This window comes from Astyanax mexicanus, chromosome 10 (assembly GCF_023375975.1).
Source record: "Astyanax mexicanus isolate ESR-SI-001 chromosome 10, AstMex3_surface, whole genome shotgun sequence".
Taxonomy (NCBI): Eukaryota; Metazoa; Chordata; class Actinopteri; order Characiformes; family Acestrorhamphidae; genus Astyanax; species Astyanax mexicanus.
The window spans coordinates 25911468-25937882 of record NC_064417.1 but is presented as its reverse complement, the minus strand read 5'-3'; the positions used below and the strand labels follow the sequence as shown (position 1 = coordinate 25937882).

Sequence of the window (26415 nt, the reverse complement as noted above, 5' to 3'; positions counted from 1 at the left end):
GTAAGCACCATTCAGGTGTAAGTTGGTGTTGAGGCCTGTTTTATTTAAAGTGCAGGCATCTGTAAGCAAATGACAGTCATGCCAAGAGCAAGGCCTGTCTGTAATAGTGGCAAAATAAAGCTCTGGAAATAATTAAGAGAACATTTCAGTTTCTGAATCAGTTTTTCTTCCAAATTCCAAATAAAAATATTGTCATTTAGAGCATTTATTTGCAGAAAATGAGAAATGGCTGAAATAACAAAAAAGATGCAGAGCTTTCAGACCTTAAATAATAAAAAAAAAACAAGTTCATATTCATAAAGTTTTAAGTCCAGAAATAAATATTTGATGACATTTTACATGCATCTTGGCTTGTTCTCCTCCACCAGTCTTACACACCGGTTTTGGTTTTGAATAATTTTATGCCACTACTGGTGCCAAAATTCAAGCAGTTCAGTTTGGTTTGATGGCCTGTGATCATCTATCTTCCTCTTGATCATATTCTAGAGGTTTTCAATTTAGTAAAATAAAAAAACTCATCATTTTAATTTTTTTCCAGAGCTGTAGTTATGAAGTCGCAAAGTTGCAAAACCCAAACTAACTTCTAGGCAACTGAAGGCCTTTCACACATTGACCTGATTAATTTTTACGCCAAATACATGGAGAAATATAGATTATTCTACATGTGCACAATTGGCCTTCAGGTGTTCTTAGTATAAAAGGGCCTGAAAAAGCCTGATCCCGGACGAGCCCCCAATTCTGTTATGACCCAGTCTAGGGTCAGGCCATAACAGAGATTGAAAGTGGGCTCCCTCTTGACCCTTTCCTAGACCAAATAATGAACAGTATTGAAGTGTGAGTCAGGATAAGTTGAGAGAAATGGAGAAATTTGGCTTCCAGGGTTCATACATTCTAAAAATTAAATAAAAAACCAACTGCAGCAAAACATGCATTAACTAAACCTGAAAACAAAGACATTAAAATGCACAAAACTACCATAACTAACAAACAAACATAATACAAAAAGATATGCCATTTTGGCTTGAGTAGGATGTTTTTCTAGGTCATCAAAAGGGAGGAGCCCACAATGGTTTGCTTTTTTTTATTTTTTTTTAACACATTTATTGAGAATTATCACAAATACAAAAACATTGTATTCAATATCAAAGATTAAAAAAATACAGTTCATATAAATGTACAAGTTAAAGAAGAGAGTCAATTTATATATTTAATGTAGTCCAAATGTTACGATCTTTGAAGAGAGTATTTAAAGTCTGTTGACATTTCAGTTCAGTGATGATACTTTTAAAATAAATTTTCACATGATACAAAAACATGGTCAATGGTCATCCTATTTTTTGTTTTCCTTAATTTTGCTTTAACCAAACATATTGTATACCACATAAAATCTATTCTTTCCTAGTTATCTTCTCTTTAAAAATACAATTTATATTTATGTTCAATTTATTTCCATTTTTCTCTAAACCTATAACAATCTAATAAAAAAATATGTTTAGCCTAGGTCGGGCTTTTCCAGACCATTTCATACGGAGCATCCCTGGTGGCCAATGTTGGACCTGCACCTGCAGAATCAGAACTCCCACAAACAGCCACACAAAATGCACACAAAAGTTATGAATAATGACCTGGAGTTGTAGGAAGGGCTCACACACTTACCTCAAACATCACTGTAGCTTCCTACAGTTTCTTGGCACTCTTGAATCAACAAGATGTTTTTTTTTTATTATTCATGTCTGTAGTGGCTTTTTTAATCTTTGATTGATCACTTGTTCTTGCAAATTTTAAACACTGCTCTGTTTAATATCTAATCCAGGAAAAGCTGCAGAATTATGAAACAAATGGAAATATGAATACCCAATGAAAGCAGTTTCCTCTCTCTCCTGTGACTTCCAGTGAAGCCGCCCACAAGTGCCTGAAATGGCCCAGTTTTAGTGTGTAAAGTGTCTGCATCCCTTGGGCTTCAGGAGGAATGAGAGTCCCCACACGAGAACGAGAGACACATGCGAGAGGAATAGAGAGAGAGAGAGTGAGGGAGTATTGTTCTTTTCCAAGATTAGCCCCGAGATAACAAGTCCGTGAGCCTGGTTTAAAGCTACTGTCACCTCCTGTCTGAAGAGCAGTCCCAGCCAAGTCTGCTGGCAGGTAATGAGCTCCTCAAAGCTGCTGCTACCTCCAGGAAGCGAGGGATCACAGATAAAGGGACTCGAGAAGGGAAAAGAGAATAAAGCCAACCTGTGACAGGAGAAAGAGGAGTGTGCAAATCAAATTACGTCCGGAACAGGAGGCAGTAGGTTTGCCGACGCAAGCGGAGAGAGATGACTGGGCTTGCGGAGGAGTTTTCGTCCGAGAGTGGTGAAGGCAAGCGGAGAAACTGAGGGGCATAAACAGTGTCAATTAAACGACATCACTTTAGAGCAGATGCTGAAAGCGTGAGCTCACAGCAGCCACACCAAGCATGCCAGAATAACCCCAATAATACCCTTGCAGAGAGTCGGAAACCTGCAAACATCCTGTTAATAAAACATGGCCAGATTCAAATCATATATTCCCATCTTAAACACGTTTTATTTCCTGTCATACATGGATCTAACCTGTAAAGGGGCGGCATTATCTCAGGATGACAGGGTGGACAGGAAGTTATTTGATATATACAATTCTGGTACAAAATAAGAGTGAATAAAAATTATGAGTTTCTTTGATTTTTACCTAATTGAAAACCTCTGAACGATATAAACAATGGATGATCACAAGCCACCAAATCAAGCTGAACTGCTTGAATTTTTGCACCAGGAGTAAAGGCATAAAGTTATCCAAAAGCAGTGTGTAAGACTGGTGGAGGAGAACATGCCGAAGAATCCAACCTGTTACAGCAAGCTGCACTAAAGGGTGGACAATGCTTTGATGCTGTCCTGATGCTGTCAGTATGCCTGCTTTGGACTATGTGTCACACAACTAAGACTCCAATTCCCAGAATGCACACACACAAACTTTTTCTGGCACTGCTGATCATGTGAGGCTACAGCATTCATGCTCTCCCAACTTCTGATTGCTCACAACTGGTCTGTTGAGTATAAATGCCCCTCTGTTTACTTAGTTCTTCCACAAGTATTGAATTTAGTTTGCTAGCTCTTCTACCATGCGTTCCTTTTGATTGCTTTCCTTTTGTTACTGACACATTTTTATTATTGTGACTATTCTCTTGCCTTGTCCTCTTTATCGTTTGTTTAGCATTGTCAACCTTTTCTGTTTTTTTACTACTCTTTTGCCTAGCCCTTTCACTTCCTGATTCACCATATAAGACCCCATTTTGCCTTCTGATATGAACCATGTCCGCCCCTCATAACTCATGTAAACTTAACTTGTTTAAATAACTTTTTGTGTAAAGTATCTGCATGTGCTTACCTCACATCTGGCTCGCATAGCAGACAGGGTGAGCAATTTTAGCGGAAACTGGTATTTAATGCCATTAATGCCACTTTGTTCTGTTCAAGTGTTAAATCTAGATTTTCTAAAGCTATTGATGTAAATTACCCTGATATTTGTCCATGACGGGGTGGACGGCTTAAGCTTTACCACAGCTAATAACGAAAATAATATGAGTATGAATTATTACTGAAGATGCCTTGAAAAACAAAAACAAAAAAAGATTACTTTATAAAAGGGGTGGGGCTATCTAAGGGTGACAGGATAGACATTGTATCTTTGAAGATTCCCTTGATGTTATATTACATCAGGGTGGACAGCTTTACCTTAGCTAAGTACGAAGATAACGAGTGTAAAATATTAAGTGAAATTAATTTGATTCATTGCTGAACATGCAGCAAGTATCCTCAGTCCCTTGAAAAACAGAACAATTACTGATGTCAAAGGTTAATTTCTTAAAGACACAGGTTAATTCTGGGTTGACAGGGTGAACAGGAAGTTCTTTGACTCATTTAAATACCTTGATAAATACAGCTCAGGAAAAAAAATAAGATACCTCTTAAAAATGATGAGTTTCTTTGATTTTATCACATTTAAAACCTGGGGAATAAGGTTAGAATCAGAAGGAATATGGATGATTCAAGTCATCAAACCAAGCTGAACTGCTGGAATTTCTGCACCTGGAGTAAAGGCATAAAATTATCCAAAAGCAGTGTGTAAGACTGGTGGAGGAGAACATGCCGAGATGCATGAAAACTGTTATTAAAAACCAGGATTATTCCACCAAATATTGATTTCTGAACTCTTAAAACTTTATTAAAACTTGTTTTCTTTGCATTATTTGAGGTCTGAAAGCTCTGCGTCTTTTTTTTTATTTTAGCCATTTCTCATTTTCTACAAATAAATGCTCTAAATGACACTATTTTTATTTGGAATTTGGGAGAAATGTTAACCTTCTCCCAAAGGTTCATATACCTTTAAATAGCAAAACTGATTCAGAAACTGAAATGATCTCTTTATTTTTTCCAGAGCTGTACATATAAGATTTTGTTATTTGATCACTTAAAAGAATACTAACTGAACTTGCCGAGAGCAACGAAGCCCGAGGCGAGCAAAGAAACTGAGGGGCACAAACAGTGTCAATTTAACGGCACCACTTGAGAGCAGACGCTGAATGCGAGAGCTCCCAGCAGCCACAGCAGCGCGCCAGGAGAAGCCGAATAAAACCCTCGCAGAGAGTTGGAGGGTTGCCATTGGAGAATAAATCCACGGGCAGGTGAACTCGTTATTGAGCACACCGTCTGCAGAGGTCTCCAGTGGGACCTCGCACTGTAGGGTGGCCGGGCATGGTGGAGAGGTGCGGGCTTTGTAGCCCGGCGCCTGCAAACATCCCATTAATAAAAGATGGTCGGATTTCAAACGCAGACTCCTCATCTGTGGGACGCTCTGAAAAATGTAGAGGAAAACCAGGAGGAGCGTGAAGAAAAGGTGAGGGAAACTGGAACCAGTGCAGGGCCTAGCAGCACTACTCTGCATCAGGAATAGAAGGATTGTTGTCTTGCCAAGGCACTGAGGTTGCCAAGGGTTGTTAACATGGTGCAGCAGTGGAGGTGTGCAGGTATAATATACTGTATATTACCTTTCTTCTTTATTCTTCTACAGCTGAAGAAATGTTGTACCCTCTTGAACTCTACACTTACCCCTATGTTAGGGTACTTAACCACTTGTTAGTGCACTATTGCCCTGCAACCTGCAAGAACTTTGGAAAAATAAGGTTTGGACGGTTGACTTTATGGCTTTTAAGCCATTGAATAAAAGGGTCCAGAAAAACAGGCTGTTCTTTTATGTGAGGCTTTCTGACTTTAGTGTTGTAGTTAAGACCACTAGAGTCAAATCCAATAAAATGTAGGGCTCGTTCTATAGCACACCAGTCAGCTGGATTTAGGGTGTGTTGGTGTGGCTTTGGTATCGTGAGGTCGAACAAAAAAAAAATGTATATATGAGCCATTCTATCGAATGGGTGCCATTTCTGTCCCCAGGAAATTACATGTGTAAATGTGCACACAAAATAACTTTTAAATATATTTTATTACTAAGCATATTCTCTTGTACATTGACCTAATTGCAAAAAGTAAAATATGTAATATAAAAAAACTACTGCATTTGTTACCTGTCCCCACTCTCTAAAATAAAATATACATTTTTCCATGAAATGTAATTATTAAAATCCTTCAGAGATGTTTTCTTTGCATAGTTGAGTGACTCCAAATCCCTTATATGTTTTAAAAATATATTTTGTTATAGTAAATCCATAATGTTTAAAATAAAATACACATTTTTGTTGTGTCCCTGGGGTTCACTCATTCCTGTTACTGTAACACATTATCCCATCTAAAACATCTGGAACATTCTTCAAGTCACCTCTACAACAGGAAGTGACATCAGTTGGTTCTTCTGAAGAACATGGCAAGAGTAAAAATAAGTTTCTTCATTTGTTTTTTTCTGTATATTTGATTAACTATGACTAATAAGGTCAATATCAACACGTATTCCTGTTACCTATATTAATTCTTAGATCTTATTTGTTTATTTGTTTTTTATTATACATTTTGGGAAAATTGCTAGAATGTGTCCTTGTGCTATTAGCATAGCCACCATGTGTTTTGGGCGAAACGTGAAATAAACCAATCATTGTGCCAGTTTTCATTTCCTTTAAGAGTCAGGTGCTCTCTGACTTTGGCACGTTCGTATCTTAACAGCGCGGCACTTTTGCGTGTCTCAGCACAGGATACTGAACTGTGCATTCACACTGTGAAGGTGCGCAAGGGAACTTTAGGCAGTGGAATACAGTATATAATAGTGTCTTTACTCAAGGTAAATCTTTTTTTATATATATTACACAGCGTTTTTATGAAATTTAACCAGCTACGCTGCAACACAAATGGTACATTATTTTGATATTGATCATTTTCTAATGTAGTGTACTCCTGGATATTTAGATAAAGTACAGCGTTTGTTCCTCAGCAAATTTGAAAGCAATTCCACGCCCCCAAGGTCCTCTACTGGTGAAAGGAATATTGAACGCTGAGCATTGAGATTCAGTCCACAAAGAAAAGAGGAGATATGTAAGTAAAACATGTCATCTGAAAGAACAGCCAGCGAGATATCAACAGAGATTTCTGGCGTCTTTTCTTGTTGGCATTTATTCAATTAATTAGAAACTCAGTGGCCTGTGCCGCTGCCAAACCGAGAGGAAAAAGACGAAGCTTCCTTTTTCTCTGCGACTCATTTCTTCTGGGTCTGCTGGCTCCTTTGTGCTTCATTTACAATTTTAAACACACGTTTAAACAGATCACTTCAGGCTGCTCTCGGAGTTGGCATGGTGTAGTTTTTGTTGGAGGAGCTTGAGGACGCTTTTAGATTAGATTATGAGTGCTTTGGCATCCGTTGAAGCAAACGCAGAATCTATTTGATAGTTTCTTGTACAGCTTTACTGCCAATCGAGTCTGAGGCCACTTGTTACTTTCCAAGAGAGCTTTATTAGTTCTTTGTGTTGCATTGAGCTCAATTCAGATCAGATAAACTAGTTTTAAAAGATTCGGCAGATGCTTTATTGTATAAGACAAGTTTGGGGTGGAGATTTAGATGAATTGCTGTTTTTACTTATTTAACACTTAGTAAAGTTAGTAAATCACTGAATTCGAGGTTGAGTATACAATAGGGGGGGGCGATATGACCCTAAGATAATATCACGGTATTTCAGGGAGTTTTTGTGATAACAATATTTTCGGCAATATGACAAAACAACACATTTGTACTGTCTATAAATTTCACAAGTATACTATGACATGAATACAGGGGTTGGACAATGAAACTGAAACACCTGGTTTTATCATTTATCATAATCATTTATTGTGGTGACGGACAGTTCTGGTGGAAACAGGAGAGTTGAGGTGCACATTGAATTCTGCCATGATTTGGGCAGCCGTGGTTTTATGGTTTTCAGATACAATCTGGGTTAGCACCCGAACATCCCTTTCAGACAGCTTCCTCTTACAGCATCCACAGTTAATCCTGTTGGATGTGGTTGGTCCTTCTTGGTGGTATGCTGACATTACCCTGGATACCGTGGCTCTTGATACATCACAAAGACGTGCTCTCTTGGTCACAGATGCGCCAGCAAGACGTGCACCAACAATTTGTCCTCTTTTGAACTCTGGTATGTCACCCATAATGCTGTGTGCATTGCAATAGTTTGAGTAAAACTGTGCTCTTACCCTGCTAATTGAACCTTCACACTCTGCTCTTACTGGTGCAATGTGCAATTAATGAAGTTTGAACACCAGGCTGCTCCAATTTAGCCATGAATCCTCCCACACTAAAATGACAGGTGTTTCAGTTTCATTGTCCAACCCCTGTATAAAAATATAAATTAGTATAGTATTGGTATTAGTAGAAATATGACTGTTTTATACATCAAAAAAATCTATAAAGGTTTGACTGTTACAGGAACACATTACTTACAAGACTTTTATATAAAATAATAACAAATGTTATATTATTATTATTGTAAAATGTAACAAATAAAAAAATATATATATCAAAAATATACCACAAAACTAAAGTGCTGCACATTTAATGCAGGCATGTAAAGTGCAAACAAACAGATTTAAAGTAAATTGCTTTCAAGAATATCATGATATTACGATTTTATTACGTCAAAATGAATAAACTAATGGCGATATTATCGCATACGATATAGCAAACCCCTAGTATACAACCCAAAATCAGAGGAAAAAAATACTGTGACAGTCTGGAAAATTATATGCAAGTACCTAGCAAATAATACAAAGCATAATGTTTCATACAAGTATTTTTAAAATGCTTACAATTCTTCTTAAATACAGTTTCTTTGTGTTTTGTCTGCTGAACCTCATTTTTAATTTTGTTAATACACATCAATTTGTGCATTTCAGGCCTGCAACACATTCCTAAAAAGTTGGTACGGGTCAATTTAGGGCAAATTATGATGACAAAATAATCTAATTATTTAATAATAATAATGATGTGATTTATAACGACTGATGTCAAAAAGAGACTGCAAAATAGAAGCCTTAACAATTTTAACCATGTCCAGAAGGAGCATCAACTTCTCTGGGTCAGAGGAATCAGCATTACAATAACATTGTGGAGAAAATACGACACTGTGTGCTCCAGACCATCCAGGACCATCCAGACTGTTCTCAGTAATTCTCTAAAGAGTATTCAACCTAAGGTTCAGCCAATTTCCACATAATATTGTAACATGTTGTAGTTTATTTCAGGTTATTGAAGCTGGTGCATGTTAGATTTGTAGGTTCAATGCTTGCTCTAGCTACTTTCTATGAGGAATTTGAAATGTTCTCTTACTGTGAATGAGGATTTCATCTGGCAAACATGGATACACACATAGTAAAGGAATTAAATAATTCAATTATCCACAATTCTCAGTTGTTTGAAGGTGTGAGTATGTAGGGTACCCTGCATACTTGTCTCACTTTGTCCAGAGAGTATTACTGGCTTGCATTCATTGATTCCTGGTAGACTTTGGACCCACACTGAGCCTGAAAATGAAGAATCTTTTTTGGTTATTGAAAAAAATATAGAATAATTTTCTTCAATCACATTATTTGTGCTTGTGTGCATCTTTAGAATTCACATGTTAAAACTTTCCAAAACTAGAGAAATTGCAAAACTAACAGTGTTACCTTCAAGTCATTGAACGTCTGGAATTTTTCAACACCCAACGTCCAAGGTCATCACCCATCATCCAAGCCTCAGTAAAGAATGCGAGTAGCAGATTTTCCATCAGTACGATCAACCAGCTGTAGCAGCAACAGCCCATCACTTCAGACGGTGGGGAAAGCTAGCATGAACAATACTGTCACACCTTCAATTATGCAGAAACACACTCTGTGTGAGGTGATGCAGGGCCATCATTGGACACTTTATCATTGCTAACGGGACAGGGCCCATGCACTTCCATACATCTTGAGTGAAATGAGACAGTTATGCAGTATCAGTGATGGATTCATGATAAATAGCCTAGAATGCTATTACTGTCTAGAATGCTATTAATGTGTTTTAGAGGATGTGTCAAAAACTGTTCGGACTATTCGACCCCCACTTTGGTACAATATTACAACAATATTTTTTCTCTAAGAACAGAAGTTTCAATCAGGTGTTTTTAGTCAGGCATTGAAATCGCCTGTAGATTTAAACAGAACCATAATGAGCAGCGGCACATAATGAGCTGACTCTTGGAAGACGTTGGACCTTCCAACAGCACAATGACCTCAAGCATATCTCCAATTCTACCATGGCTTGGTTGCGGAAGAAGGACTGGAAGATTCTGGAGTGGCCACTGCAGTCGCCGGACTTGAATTAGATAGAAAATCTTGAAGAAGGCAGTTGCAAGTATTAAGTACTCATGTTGTATGTGACTAAGGGGTTGAATAATTTTGTTAATGAAAAATCAGAAAAAGGACATTTGTTGGAATATTAAAAAAAATAATGTCTGGCATACGCATCTTCAGGCCTCTCTTTGATTGAAAATATATGGGATGGAGGTGGAAGCATTATCAAACCCCTATTACAAAACTGCAGGAACTGTGTGAGTATATTAGAGATACATGGGATGAATTATCACAGAACGCCATAAGGAACATCTACAACTCCATGCTGAGACATACAGTATGTTTAGATGTTGTGTTACACATGCGTTACACTCTACTCCTATATATGCACCTGAATGAAAATAACAGTCTTACTGCTAAATCTGACTCCATTTCAGTCTAAATTTGACTCCATTAGGAACCTCTACAACTCCATGCTGAGACATACAATATGTTAAGATGTTGTATTACACTCTACTCCTATATGTGCACCTGAATAAAAATAACAAAGAGTCCTACAGCTAAATCTGACTCCATTTCAGAATAAATTTGAATCCATTAAGAACCTCTACAACTACATGCTGAGACATGTGTACACATGCGCTACACACTACTCCCATATATGTGTACCTCAATAAATATGACAAATAGTTCTCATATCATCCTAAATTTTGTTTAATTTTGAATCATTGTTCCTCATAACTTTTATCTTTTAAATTTTAGTGCAGCTATTTTTTTTATTATATATTTGTGTATATATGAAAGCCCCATCCATATGTTTTATGTATACATATAACAATACTGTCTACTCTTTTCAGTGCACTCTGTACCTGTACAAACAATAAACGACTATAAAAAGCCTCTTGAATTGAGCATGAAGTTCCATTAGTGTTGAACTCCCTGCTGAAGGTCTGAACACTGGATACAAAGGCTGGAAGGTTCTTTTTTAAATAAACAGTAAATAAACAGGCTGGAGTGAGTCGGAGTGTGATTCGAGAGCACTTCTGAGAGACTCCTGATTACAATGTTCACTCGGACCAGTGCGTTCATCTCGCCCGTGCCCTGTAAAGTTGATAGATCACTGCAACACTTCACATCGGCACGGCTGCTAATGACGCATAATGCAATTCTCCACGCATGGTGAGATTGGCCGTGATAAAGGAACAGCTAATTAATTCAACACGGGTCGTTTTATTACTGGGTGCGTGACTGTGCTTTAACTCAGGGTATCTGCAGGTTTGAGGGTTAAATTAAATTTAAGGCTTTTTATGACTTTTTTTAATACCACTCAGAGGCATAATTAAGAGCACTTTTAAGAGCAATAATAAAAAAAAGGCAAAAAACAACACTAATATTAAATTTACAGACTTTATTGTAAGCTTTCATTTCATGCAAATCAATATTTCAAACATATATTTTCATCAGTTTTGCACACACAAAAGGAGCTGGTCATAAAGTGAAAATATAAACCATTTTAAAAATCTGTTCAAACCAATCTAGCCCCATGTGAAAAAGTTATTTAGCCCTAAATCTAATAACTTGGTTGTGTCACACTTGGCGGCAACAACTGTAATCAATTTTTTTGATAACTGTCAAAGAGTCTTTCACATCTCTGTGGAGAAATTTTGGCTCCACTCTTCTTAGCAGAACTGTTTTCTTCTTAAGCCATTCAGTGGTGGACTTGTTTGTGTGCTTTGGATCATTGTCCTGCTGCAGAACCCAAGAAGACCTGAGTTTGAGGTCTCAAACAAATGGCCGGACACTCTCCTTCAGGATTGTCTGGTAAACAGTAGAATTCCTGGTTCCATTTATTACAGCAAGTTATCCAGCAGCCCCAGATCATCACTACCACCAACATGTTTTACTTTTTTTTTATTTTGGCAAATGTGAGATGGGCTGTGTGTTCTTTTAGGTCAGCAATGGTTTTTGTCTTGGAGCTCTCTCACGGAGACCATTTTCATGCAGTCTGCTTCTTATTATTGAATCATTTACATTGATCTTACATTGATTTTACATTGAACTGAGTTAAGTGAGACCTGTAGTTCTTTAAATGTCTTTTCTGACCTCCTGGATGAGTTGTCCATACCCTTTTGCAATCATTTCTGTAGGTCGGTCAGTCTTGTTAAAGTTCATCAATGTTTGATGTTTTCTCAATTTGTGAATAATAACTCTCACTGTGGTCTTACAGTTCATGTAGGGTCAGGTTGGTTTGGATTGCTTTTTCCCTTAATAAATAAAATTATCATTTTAAAACTGCTTTTTACAAGTTTACTCAGGTAAACTTGTTTTTGTCTGACAAATTAGGGCTTTTAGCTAAACGCATTTATAAGTTTTTAAGATTAAGGTAAATTATTTTAATATTAATCTTTATGCAAAAACTATGATTTTTTTCATTTCAGTTCCATTTAGCACATATGTTGGTGTCTCACTAGGTTCTATTTGCATTATTAGTGTTATAGTAGTGTTGCAGGTCTATATAGTATCTATAAGATCTATAGAGTCAAATACCCTGTTGACGCCTCCCATACTAACCTGATTCATAGCATTACAAACATAAGAACCTTCTATATAAAAAAATAACAGAAAATGGGTAATAATTTAGGTCTTTCACCATGTTTAAAGTAAAAATATCTTGGTGAGATGCACACACACACACACACACACACACACACACACACACACAAACACACACATACCACTGACCTTCATTTCTCTGGGGAAAGGGGAGATGGCCATTTATCTTTTATTCATTCTGCCATTTCTGAGGGAGGCAGCTTTTCTGTCAGTCTGGCCTGTCAGAGTAGAGGCCATTCGCTGATGTGTGGCATTCTGGCTCCACACACACACACACACACACACACACATACCCACCTATATCATGTTCATGTCTCACACATTTTCACACACGTTTTCATACAATGTGAGCATATAAGGTCATCCAAGAATCCCATAGATATTATTATTTCTATCATAGCTCTTCTGACAAAACCTTGTATTACCAAATCAATGAGACCAAACATACACTTTTAATAAAAGTTAATAAAAAATAAATTATACTTTTAGGGCATTTCTATAAAAATCTTCACACAATGTAACAAGCAGGCTCGAAATCCATGGCTCGAAAGGCGTTAAAAGCATGTTCTAATTCTCTTAATTAATCATGGATGTTGAACCAGGTGTGCTCTGACTTTGGCACGTTGGTATCTTAACAACACAGCTTTTTGTGTGTCTCAGCAGATGATACTGACCTGCACGTTCACATTGTGAAGGGGCACCAACAGATCATTTAAGGGAACATAAATGGAATTTGATTCCTTATTATGTTTATTGTTGATGTAAAATCTGAATTTGTGCGTGTATATAAGGAACAGGGATGCACCTGTATAACTAAGAAGATAGATATGGATGAGTGACGATTGATGGAGGGTTTAAATCAGTCAGTGGAGCTCCTGTGTTTTCCGCCGTCAAAATAGAAACACGCCAGAAATGTACTTGAACTCACCTCACTTCCAGACCACCATTGTTGATGAAAAATGTTGATGGAATGGAGAATGGTCGATGTTATTGAGGAGAATTGTTGCTGATAAAAATTGTTGTTTAGGAAAATTGTTGTTGTTAAGAAGAAACGTTGTTGACAAGAAATATTGGTGTTGAGAAATGACTTTGTTGAGAAATCATCATGAAATGTAATTATACAATAAAGGCTTTTATTGTTGATACTTAAGTATTATTTTATTCGTTTAATGCTTATAGTGTAAGAATATGAACTAGCTGTTGAAGTAAAAAAAAAACATAACTTGCATTAATGGTCTAAATATTACATTTAGTTGTATTTAGAAATAAATCTAAACTTTGGTTCAGTTAACCCAGATATCAGCAATGTTAAAACTACATAGCATTTGAATTGGGGTTGAATGCTTAACCTAAAATGCATGGTCAAATGAATATAATAATGAGTCAATTCTACACAATGCTGTGTTTATCCAGTATTGACCCAGTGCTGGTGAATATTGGGTTAAGGTGAAAACAACCTAATTTGGGTCAATTTCAACCCAATGTTTTTTAGAGTGTATTTTGAGATTTTGAGTCATGGTACTCAGACGAGCAGGGGGCACAGAGAGATGAGTGGAAGGGGAGGATCTGACCGTGCGGGAGGAAGATGCAATATTGAGAAGATTTGACAGATATGGGGGGGCAAGTGCTTAATGTCAGTATTTAAAAAAAAATAATATGTTTTTGGTCCCTAAACTGTGTTTTTTGTTAAAAAAAACACAAAAAAAAAATAGAAAACTAAATATTTGAAAGATAAAAAAAAACTCTAGAGCTGGGCGATAGTGGCAAGATTTTTCACCTTACAATTTGATTGTATTTTATTGAGATTTTAAGTGTTAAACCAACACAAAATAGCACATAGAGTAATTGTGAAGTGGAACTAAAACGATACACGATTTTCAAAATGTTAATCAAATAAAAATCTACAAAGTGTGACCTACAAAAGTATTCAGCCCTTTTTACTCTGAAACCTCTAAATAAAAACCAGTACAATCAATAATTTGCCTTCAGAAGTCACTTAATTATTTCATAGAGTCCAAGAGGTCAATGGTCACTCTGGAGGAGCTGCAGAAATCCACAGCTCAGGTGGGAGAATCTGTTCACATGATAACTGTATGTGCATTTCTCAAATCTGGTGGCAAGTGTTGAAAGAATTAAATTAATAAAAAAATGTGTGAAAACACACACACACACACACACACACACATACACACATTTAACAAAAACACTCTTTCTCTCTCTCTCTCACACACATACACACACACACACACACTCAAACACAAGCTCACACAAACACCCCTTCATATCTGAAGCAGGTAAAACAGTAATGTGAAGCTCTGACAGTCCTGACATCTGTCAGTGAAACTGCTCAGGCAGTCCAGAGCAGCCAGCTGCTACCCTTTCTCTCTCCAGCGCTCTTTCATTCTTTATGCTTTTCATTCTGCTTCTGTGCTTTCCGGGCCCAGGAGACAGAGCAGTGACTCCGGCAGCCCCAACTCCAGCTCCAGAGTCTGAAAAAAAAACAAGAAAAAAAAACGTGAAACAACCCATCATCTAACTCTTGGTAATGACGAAAAAACGCTGCCGCAGCTTTGAAGCTCCGCTTGACAAGTTTTTTTCTCTCGTTTTTTTTTTTGTATGTACTCGGTTGTAAGAGCTCTTTCAAGTGCTCAACACCTTTATCGCGGCGGTTTTTGACATTCTCTTGCTAGAATTACCCATGTTGCAGTTCTTCGCTGGCTGGCTGGCTGTCTGTCTGTCTGCGTTGCTGGGGTTGATGTGGTTTGTTTTCTTGGGTGAGGGACATGTTGACTGAAGTCGGTGTTTGCTCTGGTGGAGAGACGAGTAACGCTGTTTGTTATGTTCGTGGATGTATGTTTATATATATATATATATATATATATATATATATATATATATATGTAGATATCACGCTCTCACTCTATTGCTGCTATATAGAGAAACATAAAAAAAATAGTCTCAGATTCAGTCTGAGTGACAGTAATCCTTAAATGAGAGAATCGCTGCTCAGATTCTGACAGTTGGCAGCGTTGAGAGTAAACAGTGACAATGAATTCCTGCTGGCATTTCACTTCAACCCTCCTCCAGTACCACAGTAAACCACCACACTGCCAATCAGCACAGCTTACTTCAGCCCAGAGATCTGTAACGCTGTCATGTGGAGCCAGTCAGTAGATTTGCTCTGGTCTGGACCGAAGCATTGTAGTGTTTCGTCATGGAGTCCTATAACCAAAAATTAGAAAACTAAATATTTGAGAAGAAAAAAATCTAGAATTGGCCAATATTAACAAGAAATTTTAAAATTTATGAATGTATTTTATTGAGATTTTAAGTCCTAAACCAACACTACTTAGCACATAATTGTGAAGCGAGATGTAAATGATAATTAAAATAAATGTTGAATCTGAAAAAGTAAAATCTGAAAAGTGTGACCTACAAAAGTATTCAGCCCTTTTTACTCTGAAACCTCTAAATAAAAGCCAGTACAATTAATAATTTGCCTTCAGAAGTCACTTAATTATTTCATAGAGTCCAAGAGGTCAATGGTCACTCTGGAGGAGCTGCAGAAATCCACAGCTCAGGTGGGAGAATCTGTTCACATGATAACTGTATGTGCATTTCTCAAATCTGGTCTTTATGGAAGAGTGGCAAGTGTTGAAAGAAAGAATAAAAGCATCACAAGAAATGCCATTTTTGCAGCAAGCCATGTAGGGGACACAGCAAACATGTGAAACCAAGGTTGAACTTGTTGGGCTGTATGTTTAGGGTCATTGTCTTTCTGGAAGGTATTGTTGATACAAAAAGATAATGTATCCCGATTAGGGGTGGGCAATATGGCTGTAAAACAATATCACAATATTTAAGGTCAGTTTTTGTGATAATATACTGTGTGCATAACAACATGGTGCTGACTATAAAATGACAATATGACTTATGACGATAATGACAATCTGTGACTGTATATTATTCTTCGCTTCATCGCTTCTTCCTTTATCTCCTCTTACAGATGATAACTGCCGGCTGGGTGATTACAAGAAGCTGAAGAGCAAGGTCTTGGAGCTTCATGGTCAGAGGTATCTGGCACCAGGTGGTCTGGACAGCTATGAAAAGGACATGACCTCCAGGAAGCACCTGGCGGACCTGATGTTCAAGCGCTTTGATGCGGACGGGAGTGGACGGGTTGACAGCAGTGAGCTTTCACAGGTGAGGAGCATCAATGTTTCTTATGTTTCCAGAAATGAGCCACGTTGGTTGTTCACTTTATTGAATGATATTTATATTATATAAACACATTTATACTGTAACAAAAAACCAAAATATATAAATATTCTGGAAGCAGGAGTAACATAAAATAGCATCAATTATTTTTTTTCCACAAGTTTGAATTAAAAAGCCAACCTTCAACTACAGAAAAGGTTGCCACTATTTTTTTTTTATCAAAGTAAAAAAGCTAAAAGCAGTAGATAATTAATGTATCCTATGTCATTCATGTAAAATCACATAAAACATTTAATTAAAGTGTTCTTTTATGCTTGCAATATATTATATTCATCTGGATTTAAATAGCAAACTTCTTTAGCTATTTCTCTTATTCGCTATATGATTTCCATGGTAGACATCTGTCATTTACTTGTAGTAAGGAATGTTACAATGACACATTAGGTATGGCCAAACATGTATACATTACATTTTTGGATGTTTCATGGTATATCATAATATTTTTTCTTTGTTTTTTTTTTGTTTTTTTTCTTTGCATGAGTTAATAATGAGCTATTATATAGGTGTGTGGCTAATTCTACTGTCATGAGTATGTAGAATATAAACAATTACGGCTTTAAATTGATGCTTATTTTTTTTATTATAGTGTTTAATTTGTGCCACAAGAAACAAAACTTGACCGTGCAAACTGCAACATATTAAAAATATAATAAAAAAAGAGATTTGCCAAAAACTTTAACACTATTATAAATGGACCTGCTGCCAAAAATATATGTTTTGTATACTCCACTCCTTGCTGCCCTGCAGAGAACAACAGGTTCAATGTCATATTTACAGTGTTAAATATTTCAGGTCAAGAAAGACTTTCTTTATTTTATATTTTTTTATAAACACAAGTATTTATGTTAAGTGAAATCAAGACAGACCATATTTAATTTTTTATAAAAGAAACATTTTTTTATGTTAAGTTAATTCAGTAGAAATGTTTTTTTATTTTTATAAAAAAACTAATTTTTTCAGAAAATAGTTCAACTTTAAATGTCTAAAGATACATTGTTGCTGTTAAAAATGCATTTTCCAATAAAGGCAGTATTGGCAAAACTGGTTATAATGTTTATGTTAAGGCGGCGGGAGGTGGTGTCTGCAGCTGCTGAAAGTAACTAATAAAGTAACTTGTAAAGTAACTTAGTTACTTTTAAAATCAAGTAATCCATAAAGTAACTAAGTTACTTTTTTAAAGGAGTAATCAGTAATCAGATTACTTTTTCAAAGTAACTATACCATCACTGTTCATGATACCAAAGACACACTGACATGCCCTAAACCAATCTGAACAGTGTAGGGCCTAAAATAGGGCCGATTGAATGAGAAGAAGTTTGTCCAGACCTTTGACTGGTGCCTTATTTAAGTCTATAGCCCTATCCAGACGGGATTCGTTTCTCTGGGGGGTACTGGGGTAATTTTCTCTTTAAATTAGTGGAATAATCTGTAATTTTATTCCCGCTCGGAACAAACATGCATGTGTTTTTCTCAGACGTCCTCTGAGAAAATTACAGGCTGAATTATCTACTGTTTTTTGCTTAACTCTGTGGTCCTCCAGTAATTTTAGTCCCGCCCAGACACACATCTCTGAGTTTCGTCAGCTCGTGTTTAATAAAATAGCTATTTGTCCACAGCCACGCACTGTCATTAGTGGTTGAAATGGAGGAGCTACTGATCGTGATGTCATGTGACCGAGAAAGCCAAAAAACTCACTGCTCCTCCTGTTTTTTTGTTCAAATACATTCCGGATGCAAGAGTTTTATCACTGAGTAGAAGTGTGAAATATTTTTCCTACACATCCCCCTGAGAAACTAATCGCATTCGGATAAGGCTTCTAAATATATTTTGAGATTACACGATGCTAGAAGAAGCATTCCAGAGATCCGAGACCGTTTTAATTCCGTAACACCCTTCAGTTAGCCTGAGAGGAGCTTGTAGGTGACGCGTGGCTCTTTGTGTTGTGGCTGCTGAGCGTGTCATATTTACGCTCTTTCTGAGTGGAGGTGACGGGTTAGCGAGTACCAAGCAGCTTTCCTGGCCTTTCAGTGAGAGCGGGTCAGAGCCGCCGGCTCCCCGGACTACGCTAAACGACTGCAAAAACAGATTGTAAGGACACAGAGTGGGCTGGCAGTCGGGAGGAAACGGCAGCTTGACTGGTGGTGCCAAACTTAAAAAAAAAAAACTGGTTCTGGACACTGTGAGTTCCTGACCACTCTGATTCAGAGTCTGAGAGTCTGAGAGAAATCATATGTCTCAAAAATGAAGTTCAAACACACTCCCAGCACCCCTGCTGTCAGCCGATAAATTATGAATTTTCTGGTTTGGAGTGTGTTTGAACTTCATGCTGGGCGTGTGAGCTCCTGGCCTCTGCAACACAAGGTCTTAGAGAAATATATCCGTTCTATAAAAAAATGAAAAACAAAGAGGCTTCAGATTTCTGCTTCTTTGAGGGATGCCATTTAATTACCAATAATTAATTTAGCTTAAATACAGAAGCATGTTTGTACACTGACCTTCAAAAAGATCACCTTCATCAAGGATTACCTTAGGGGACAGATTGGGAATGCTCACATCTGTATACTGTACGTTGTGAGGTACTATCTTGCTATTTTGTAAGTGGCCAGCGTGCTTATGGCAAGACCACATGAATTGTCTGAACATTGTCTGAAGTTACATTGGAATTAAGTATGTAACTAATGTGCAATTACACAGTTATTACTGATGTGTAATATGTCAGTTGTCAAAATCCCAACAGATTTTTCTCAATACATACAAATTAAAGTATCTCAATACATTCATTTTTTATTAGGTAGTATGTACTATTTAATAATACTTATTGCGTTGCTCATGCCTATTAATGATGGTAGCCAAATGTAATGTATTATTTTTAATTACTATCCATCAATAAAATGTAGTGTAACTTCTGACAATGTTTATTTGAGGATTACAAGCTATGTCAACATTGGGTGCAAAGTTATTAAAGAAGTATCTGAATACTTTTAAACATATTTTGTGTAGAGATACTGTATGTAAAACGTATTGGGATAATCTGCGCTAAAGAAATGTTTTCTTTTTTTCTCAGAATAAATGCAGTTTTTGCATGTCTTCCAATGTTAATATATATACAGTGGCAAGATAAAGTAGGTGAAAAACCTTTGTTTTTTTATGCATAAATTTATGCATAAATTTGCCCATATTAGCCCATACTTCCTGCAGAATTGGTTTTAGCACCATCATACGTCTCTATTCAGGTCAATCCATGCCATCTGAGATCTGGGCTCTGACTTGGCCACTCCAAAATGGATTTTGTATTTTGTCAGCCATTCTCCTGTGGATCTGCTCCTGGTCATCGTCCTGTTGCATTACCCAACTTCTAAAGAGTTCCAGCTGACTTACAGACACTCTCACATTTTTATACACTTGGGAATTAATCTTTTACTTGACAATTGTAACTGGCCAGGCTTTGACACAGAAAAGCAGGCCCAAATCATTTTTCCTCCACCATGCTTTACAGTTGGGATGATGTTTTCAGGGTGTTGTGCACTATAGTGCCTTTTTTATGGCAGATCTTATGCAGCAATAGTTCAATCTTAGTTTCCTCTGTCCACAAAACATTTTCCCATTACATTTGTGGAGTGTCAGTATGCTCTTTCATGCTCTTTTTTTATTATTGCAGATCCCCTGAAAGCTCTTTTTGGTGTGGCATTGGTTCACATATTCTTCTTGAGTTAAGCAAACACAAAATTTGAGTGTTTTTTATCAGTTAAATTAGGTCTAGGTCTTGACTGTATTTATCTTTGTTTAGGTCATTAACAGGATCCACATACTTTTTTATGGTTCTATAAAATTTTATGACAGACTTTTGCAGAAAACTATGAAATTCCAAAGGTGTCACATACTTTTCTCAGACATCAGCTTTGGCCTGCAATTGCCATATCGTCGTATCCCTAACACAGTGTATGAATCGCTCCCTAAAGCTCTGTTATCACAGTGTTATATTCCACTTTGTGAATTTGGAGTGATGGTGCGAGATGTATTCCCTCATCACTTTACAACTACATGCTCGAAAAAGCAAGAAAGATCAAGACTAATGGTCTTCTCTGCCTGATACCATCCTTCAGGTCATTAAGCAAGAGGGTTTGAGCAAGACAGCTTCAGAGTGCACTCTGTTCGACCTGCTGAAATACAACGACGCCAACGACGACGAGCACCTGACGAAGGACGAGTTCTACACTGCTTTCGGTGAGTAAACATACCAAACAGAAGATGATGAAGGGGTGAGTTTGCCGCATCAATGCTGAGTGTGTTTACATGCACTTCTTATTCTGATTGCGGGATTTTGTCAGTAATCCAAACAAAGGAATTCAGATAATAGGAAAACCATAAAAAATAAACATTTTTAATACATCAGTATTGACCCAAATCCAATTTTCAGACCAAAGCCAATGTTTATATATTATATAATATCTGACATCTGTTTAAATGACTACTTGAGTAATCTGTTGAATTTATCTGTTGAAATCTATTTATGATTGTATTATAAGGTGTATACAAAGCAAGTGCACTCACTGATTTTATAGATATACAGGAGTTGGACAATGAAACTGAAACACCTGTCATTTATTGTGGGGGGTTTCATGGCTAAATTGGAGCAGCCTGGTGGCCAATCTTCATTATTGCACATTGCACCAGTAAGAGCAGAGTGTGAAGGTTCGATTAGCATGGTAAGAGCACAGTTCTGCTCAAAATATTGCAATGCACACAACATTATGGGTGACATACCAGAGTTCAAAAGAGGACAAATTGTTGGTGCACGTCTTGCTGGCACATCTGTGACCAAGACAGCGAGTCTTTGTGATGTATCAAGAGCCACGGTAACCAGGGTAATGTCAGCATACCACCAAGAAGGTCGAACCACATCCAACAGGATTAACTGTGGACGCAAGAGGAAGCTGTCTGAAAGGGATGTTCGACTGCCCAAATCATGGCAGAATTCAATGTGCACCTCAACTCTCCTGTTTCCACCAGAACTGTCCTTCGAGACAATCAATTATTGTAGTCTAAAACCAGGTGTTTCAGTCTCATTGTCCAACCCCTGTATATTGTTGATGCTTATGGCAGATCTCTGTCATTCCAGAGGGATCCACTTCTATTTCTCAAACCTGCTCAACAGATTGAACTGAAGGAGAAAATGGAAAAAGAAAAAAAATAACTTTAAAACTCGAGCTCTTGTTTGCTTAGGTTGAGGTCTAAACTTTGAACCGTTAGCCTGAGGTACTGAGTTGCATCTATTGGGTAGGTTGGGTCCACAGAGAGTGTCCAGGTTTGTTATAAAGCTACTTCTCTCTCTGTAAATGAGTAATGAGACATTTCCGCAGGGTTGGTGGCCTTTGAAATAGACTGGAGCGCAGAGTGTTCCTGCTCTGAACTCCATTCTTCCAGGCATTGTAGAGGTGAAGAAAACATTATTAAGGTTTAGTCAGAATTAATGCTGATATCTTAGGCCAGCTTAGGCCACAGAACATACAGTAACATAACAGCATAAATAACGGCTTCTTATTAAGAGTTCTCTGGTAAAAGGTGAGGCAGTCTAATTACCTTGACGACCCAGGATTCAGTTGGTTCTTTGGTGCTGGTCAGGCTTTCTCTGTGGAAGTATAATGGTACGGGGCAGGGAAGTTAATATGAGGTCATTTAGTGTTTAAATGTTGTAATTAACACAGTGTCAGACTCTATTTCTCAGAAATTACAAAACTGGCCTGTTTAATATGGTTTAATTCTTGCACTTTTAACAGTGATAATAACTATCTAAAATAGAAGCTATTTTCTACAACTTTGATCAATGGCATAAAAAGGACCATCATAAGCGCAAACCCCAAAGTGATCCGGTCTTGATCAGACCCAACTATCAAATATACTCCTTTTATTTAAGCTAAACAGCTGTTCAGGTGCAGTTTAATCTGACTTATTAGCCAGATAATTACTATAGCTAAGAACAAACACTGTCTCTGCTGCTGCTTTATTCTAAACTGTTTCCCCACTAAACGCCATTCGTACAGCGTTCACTGCTCACAGCTGCACAGCACAGGTTATTATTATGGATATCTGCGCAGCAAATCCCATTAAAAACACTGTGTTAAAAAAAGTGCAGCTGCAAATTTTCAGCGTTCAGTGTTAAAGCAGATGCACACTAAACAAACACTGTATATATGCACCGGTCTAAAACACAGACCCTTCTTGCTGTATTTGCTTTCTTGCTCCTATGTCTTGTCCTATGGTTTGTTGCTGTGCATTTTGGTACGTTTAGGTTTCACCTGTGTGAAAACAAACCAAACCAAGGGAGAAAATGCATGAACTACATGCATGACCCCCCCCCCCCCCCCCCTAGAATTTGTAATCAACACCATGCAACCATAGATGCAAATAAATATTAAAATCAACTTAAATATGTTCACAATCTACAGAGCCAGGTCACATTTTGCAAAAAAAAAAAGCACATTTTGGAAATTTCATAAGAAAAAAAAAGTGAAATAAGCCAAATTTCCATTCATTTTAGTTAGTCATTTCATTTTCAGCTCATTGTCACTGTTTGACTGAGAATAGTCTACCTACCAGAAATATCCCACCACCAGCATTATGTAAGCAGCATCCTGATGGCAGCATTGTGGACAGTGAGTGAACAAATGTGTTTAAAAACTCCAGCAGCACTGCTGTGTCTGATCCACCACTCGTTTTTTGCTCCACCAGCATTCTGTCATTAATGTCACTTCAGTGCTGAGAATGAATGGCCTATCACCCAAATAATAGCAGTGGATGGTTTCTATGATGTGGCTGTTGATGTAAATTCAGTTGAATGTTATACGTGTAGTGTATAGTGCTTTGATTTATGGTAGGTGATCTTGGTTCGGTTACAAAAGCAATCTGGAGTGGCTTGATCTATTGACCATACTCTATTTAGTTGAGTTAACAGCTGTTCAGGTGCAGTTTAACCTGAATTGTTAGCCAGATAATTACTATAGCTAAAAACAAAAGCTTTCTCTGCTGCTGCTCCATGCTACACTGTTTACACACGGATCACCAGTAGTGCAGTGTTCACTGCTTTGCGGATATCTGTGCAGCGAAACCCATCGAAAATCTAATGCACCACCAACATTTGGTCCTTTGTGTCACTTCAGTGCTGAGAATGAATGACCCACTCCCAAAATATTAGTGGCGGATGGTTTCTATGATATGGCTGTTGGTTTATATCCAGTTGAATGTTATGCTTGTAGTGCGGAGTGCTGTGATATTTTTAAATTCTGGTAAAAAAAAAAAAATAAAAATGAATTCTGAATAATTTAGATGGCAAACTTTGGTCTCCACACTCGTGGGTCGGGTGAAGGACCTTTGTCATTTATTATAAAATAAAAAGCAAACATGGGGAGATGAGTGTGTAAAGCCTCTGGGCCTGAAAGAGGAATCAGGCCATGTGATCTGTTCTTTCTTTCTTTCGCTCTTTCTCTAACTCACCTTCACATTGTCTGCTCTATCTATCTCTCCCTCTCTCTCTCTCTCCTCATTTTCCTTTCCGACTCTCATCCTCTTATGACATTTTAAACTCATTCAATATCCACTGACATTCTCCAAAGGCTGACATATTCTAATAAGGGTAGGAAAGGTGTGGAGCAGAAAGGCCTAAGAAAGAAGATGAAATGCATAATCAAGAAAAGTCACTCCCTTACGTTTACTTTAAATTAGGTCTGTCTATCAATAATAATAATAAAAAAATGAGTCACACAATTAGCTGTGATTGCATTTAATTGTAATAATGACATTTTCTATTTTAAACTTAACTAAACTAACACTTAAACATTCAATAATAGTGAATCTATAAATGTAAAATATAAAAAAAAACAGATCAGTGTAAGATAATCACAGTGTGGTTTTATTTGCTTACACTTCATATATAGAGGCTTCATAAGTCATCCATAGGCATTGAATAATATTAGTATTTATAAAGAAATATTTGAATAAATAGATATGACCTTTATGATTTTGAAGCCCTTAAACTAAAGTGGTGACATTTTCCATTCATAACACCTTTATTAAGCAGAAATATTATAGATGTTATGTATTGGAAATGTTCTTTTAGGTCCCACTTTATATTATACACATTAGTGTATGTAATAACTGTGTAGTTACACATTAACAATACATGTATTAACAGTGTAACTTCTGGTGCAGCACACATTGTTACAGATGTATTACAACTGTAAAGATTATATAATTATAGATGTGTCCCCCAAAAACAAAACAGACTATAGCTGTAAAAATATAGTTATGGGTCTTTCCACTGAATGGGTGCCATTTGATTGTGGTAATGGTTTCAAATTAAACCTTTTTTAAACTCAGTATCTAATAACACATGTGTGTAACTATTCAATACATGTACTGGTCAAACTCAGGAAGCTTTACTTAATTTTTTACAAGGTTTCGAAGATGAAGATGGTTACAAAACTCATGTGACATTTAATGACATTTAAGGAATGAGTACCAGTAACAGGAGTGAGTTCCAGTAACAGGAAAGAGTGCCAGTAACAGGAGTGAGTTCCAGTAACAGGAGTGAGTCCCAGTAACAGTAAAAAGTATGCCAGTAACAGGAGTGAGTTCCAGTAACAGGAAAGAGTGCCAGTAACAGGAGTGAGTTCCTGTAACAGGAAAGAGTGCCAGTAACAGGAGTGAGTTCCTGTAACAGGAAAGAGTGCCAGTAACAGGAGTGAGTTCCAGTAACAGGAGTGAGTTCCAGTAACAGTAAAATGTATGCCAGTAACAGGAGTGAGTTCCAGTAACAGGAAAGAGTTCCAGTAACAGGAGTGAGTTCCAGTGACAGGAAAGAGTGCCAGTAACAGGAGTGAGTTCCAGTAACAGGAAAGAGTGCCAGTAACAGGAATGACTTCCAGTAACAGGAAAGAGTGCCAGTAACAGGAGTAAGTTCCAGTAACAGGAAAGAGTGCCAGTAACAGGAGTGAGTTCCAGTAACTGGAAAGAGTGCCAGTAACAGGAATGACTTCCAGTAACAGGAAAGAGTGCCAGTAACAGGAGTAAGTTCCAGTAACAGGAATGAGTGCCAGTAACAGGAGTGTTTTTTTTTTTTTTTTTTTTTGTGTGATAAATATAAATTATTTGAACATGCAGTCGACCATTACTTTACAATAAAGACTTTCGTAAGAGAAAATCAAAAGAATTACTTTCTTTTTTTAAACATGCTTTTTAAAAGTCACATGAGTTTTGTTAAAATCTTCAGATTAGAAACCTTGTAAAAAAAATGAAGTAAAGCTGACTGAGATTGACCAGTACATGTTTTGAATGGTTAAATACATGTAGTTTAATTTGGAAGAGTTATAACAAGAAAATGGCACCCATTCAGTGGAATGGCTTGCTAATAGACGACCAAGCACTTTAAAAAGAGTGGAATACAGTGGGATATTTGGGACATAAATGGGTAAAAAATATTGTGTGCATTATTGCAATAACTTTGACAGCACTACGTTATATCCATATTTTTATGTGTGGAAAAAGCACATGTTTGGATGTTTGGGGAAGAATTGCATCCCACCAGTCTGCAGCTCTAGTAGGAGGTATGAGTGTGTATCACTGTGTGTGTGTGTGGGGGGGGGGGGGGGGGGGGGAGATGGCCCTCCAGGCGAAGCACTTCAAACGAGTCGAGCAGCAATTCTTCTCCCCG

The 26415-nt window shown here is 37.3% G+C and overlaps 1 protein-coding gene across 4 annotated transcripts in view; it reads left to right on the top strand.

Annotated features, from left to right (window-relative positions):
• fstl5 (follistatin-like 5) overlaps positions 1-26415 on the top strand; it is a 274862-nt gene that overhangs the window by 133344 nt on the left and 115103 nt on the right. For all 4 annotated transcript variants that reach the window (XM_049483812.1, XM_049483813.1, XM_049483811.1 and 1 more), the window contains exons 5-6: positions 16438-16634; positions 20813-20933. In XM_049483812.1, the coding sequence (XP_049339769.1) occupies positions 16438-16634; positions 20813-20933 (318 nt within the window). The remainder of the gene's footprint in view (positions 1-16437; positions 16635-20812; positions 20934-26415) is intronic.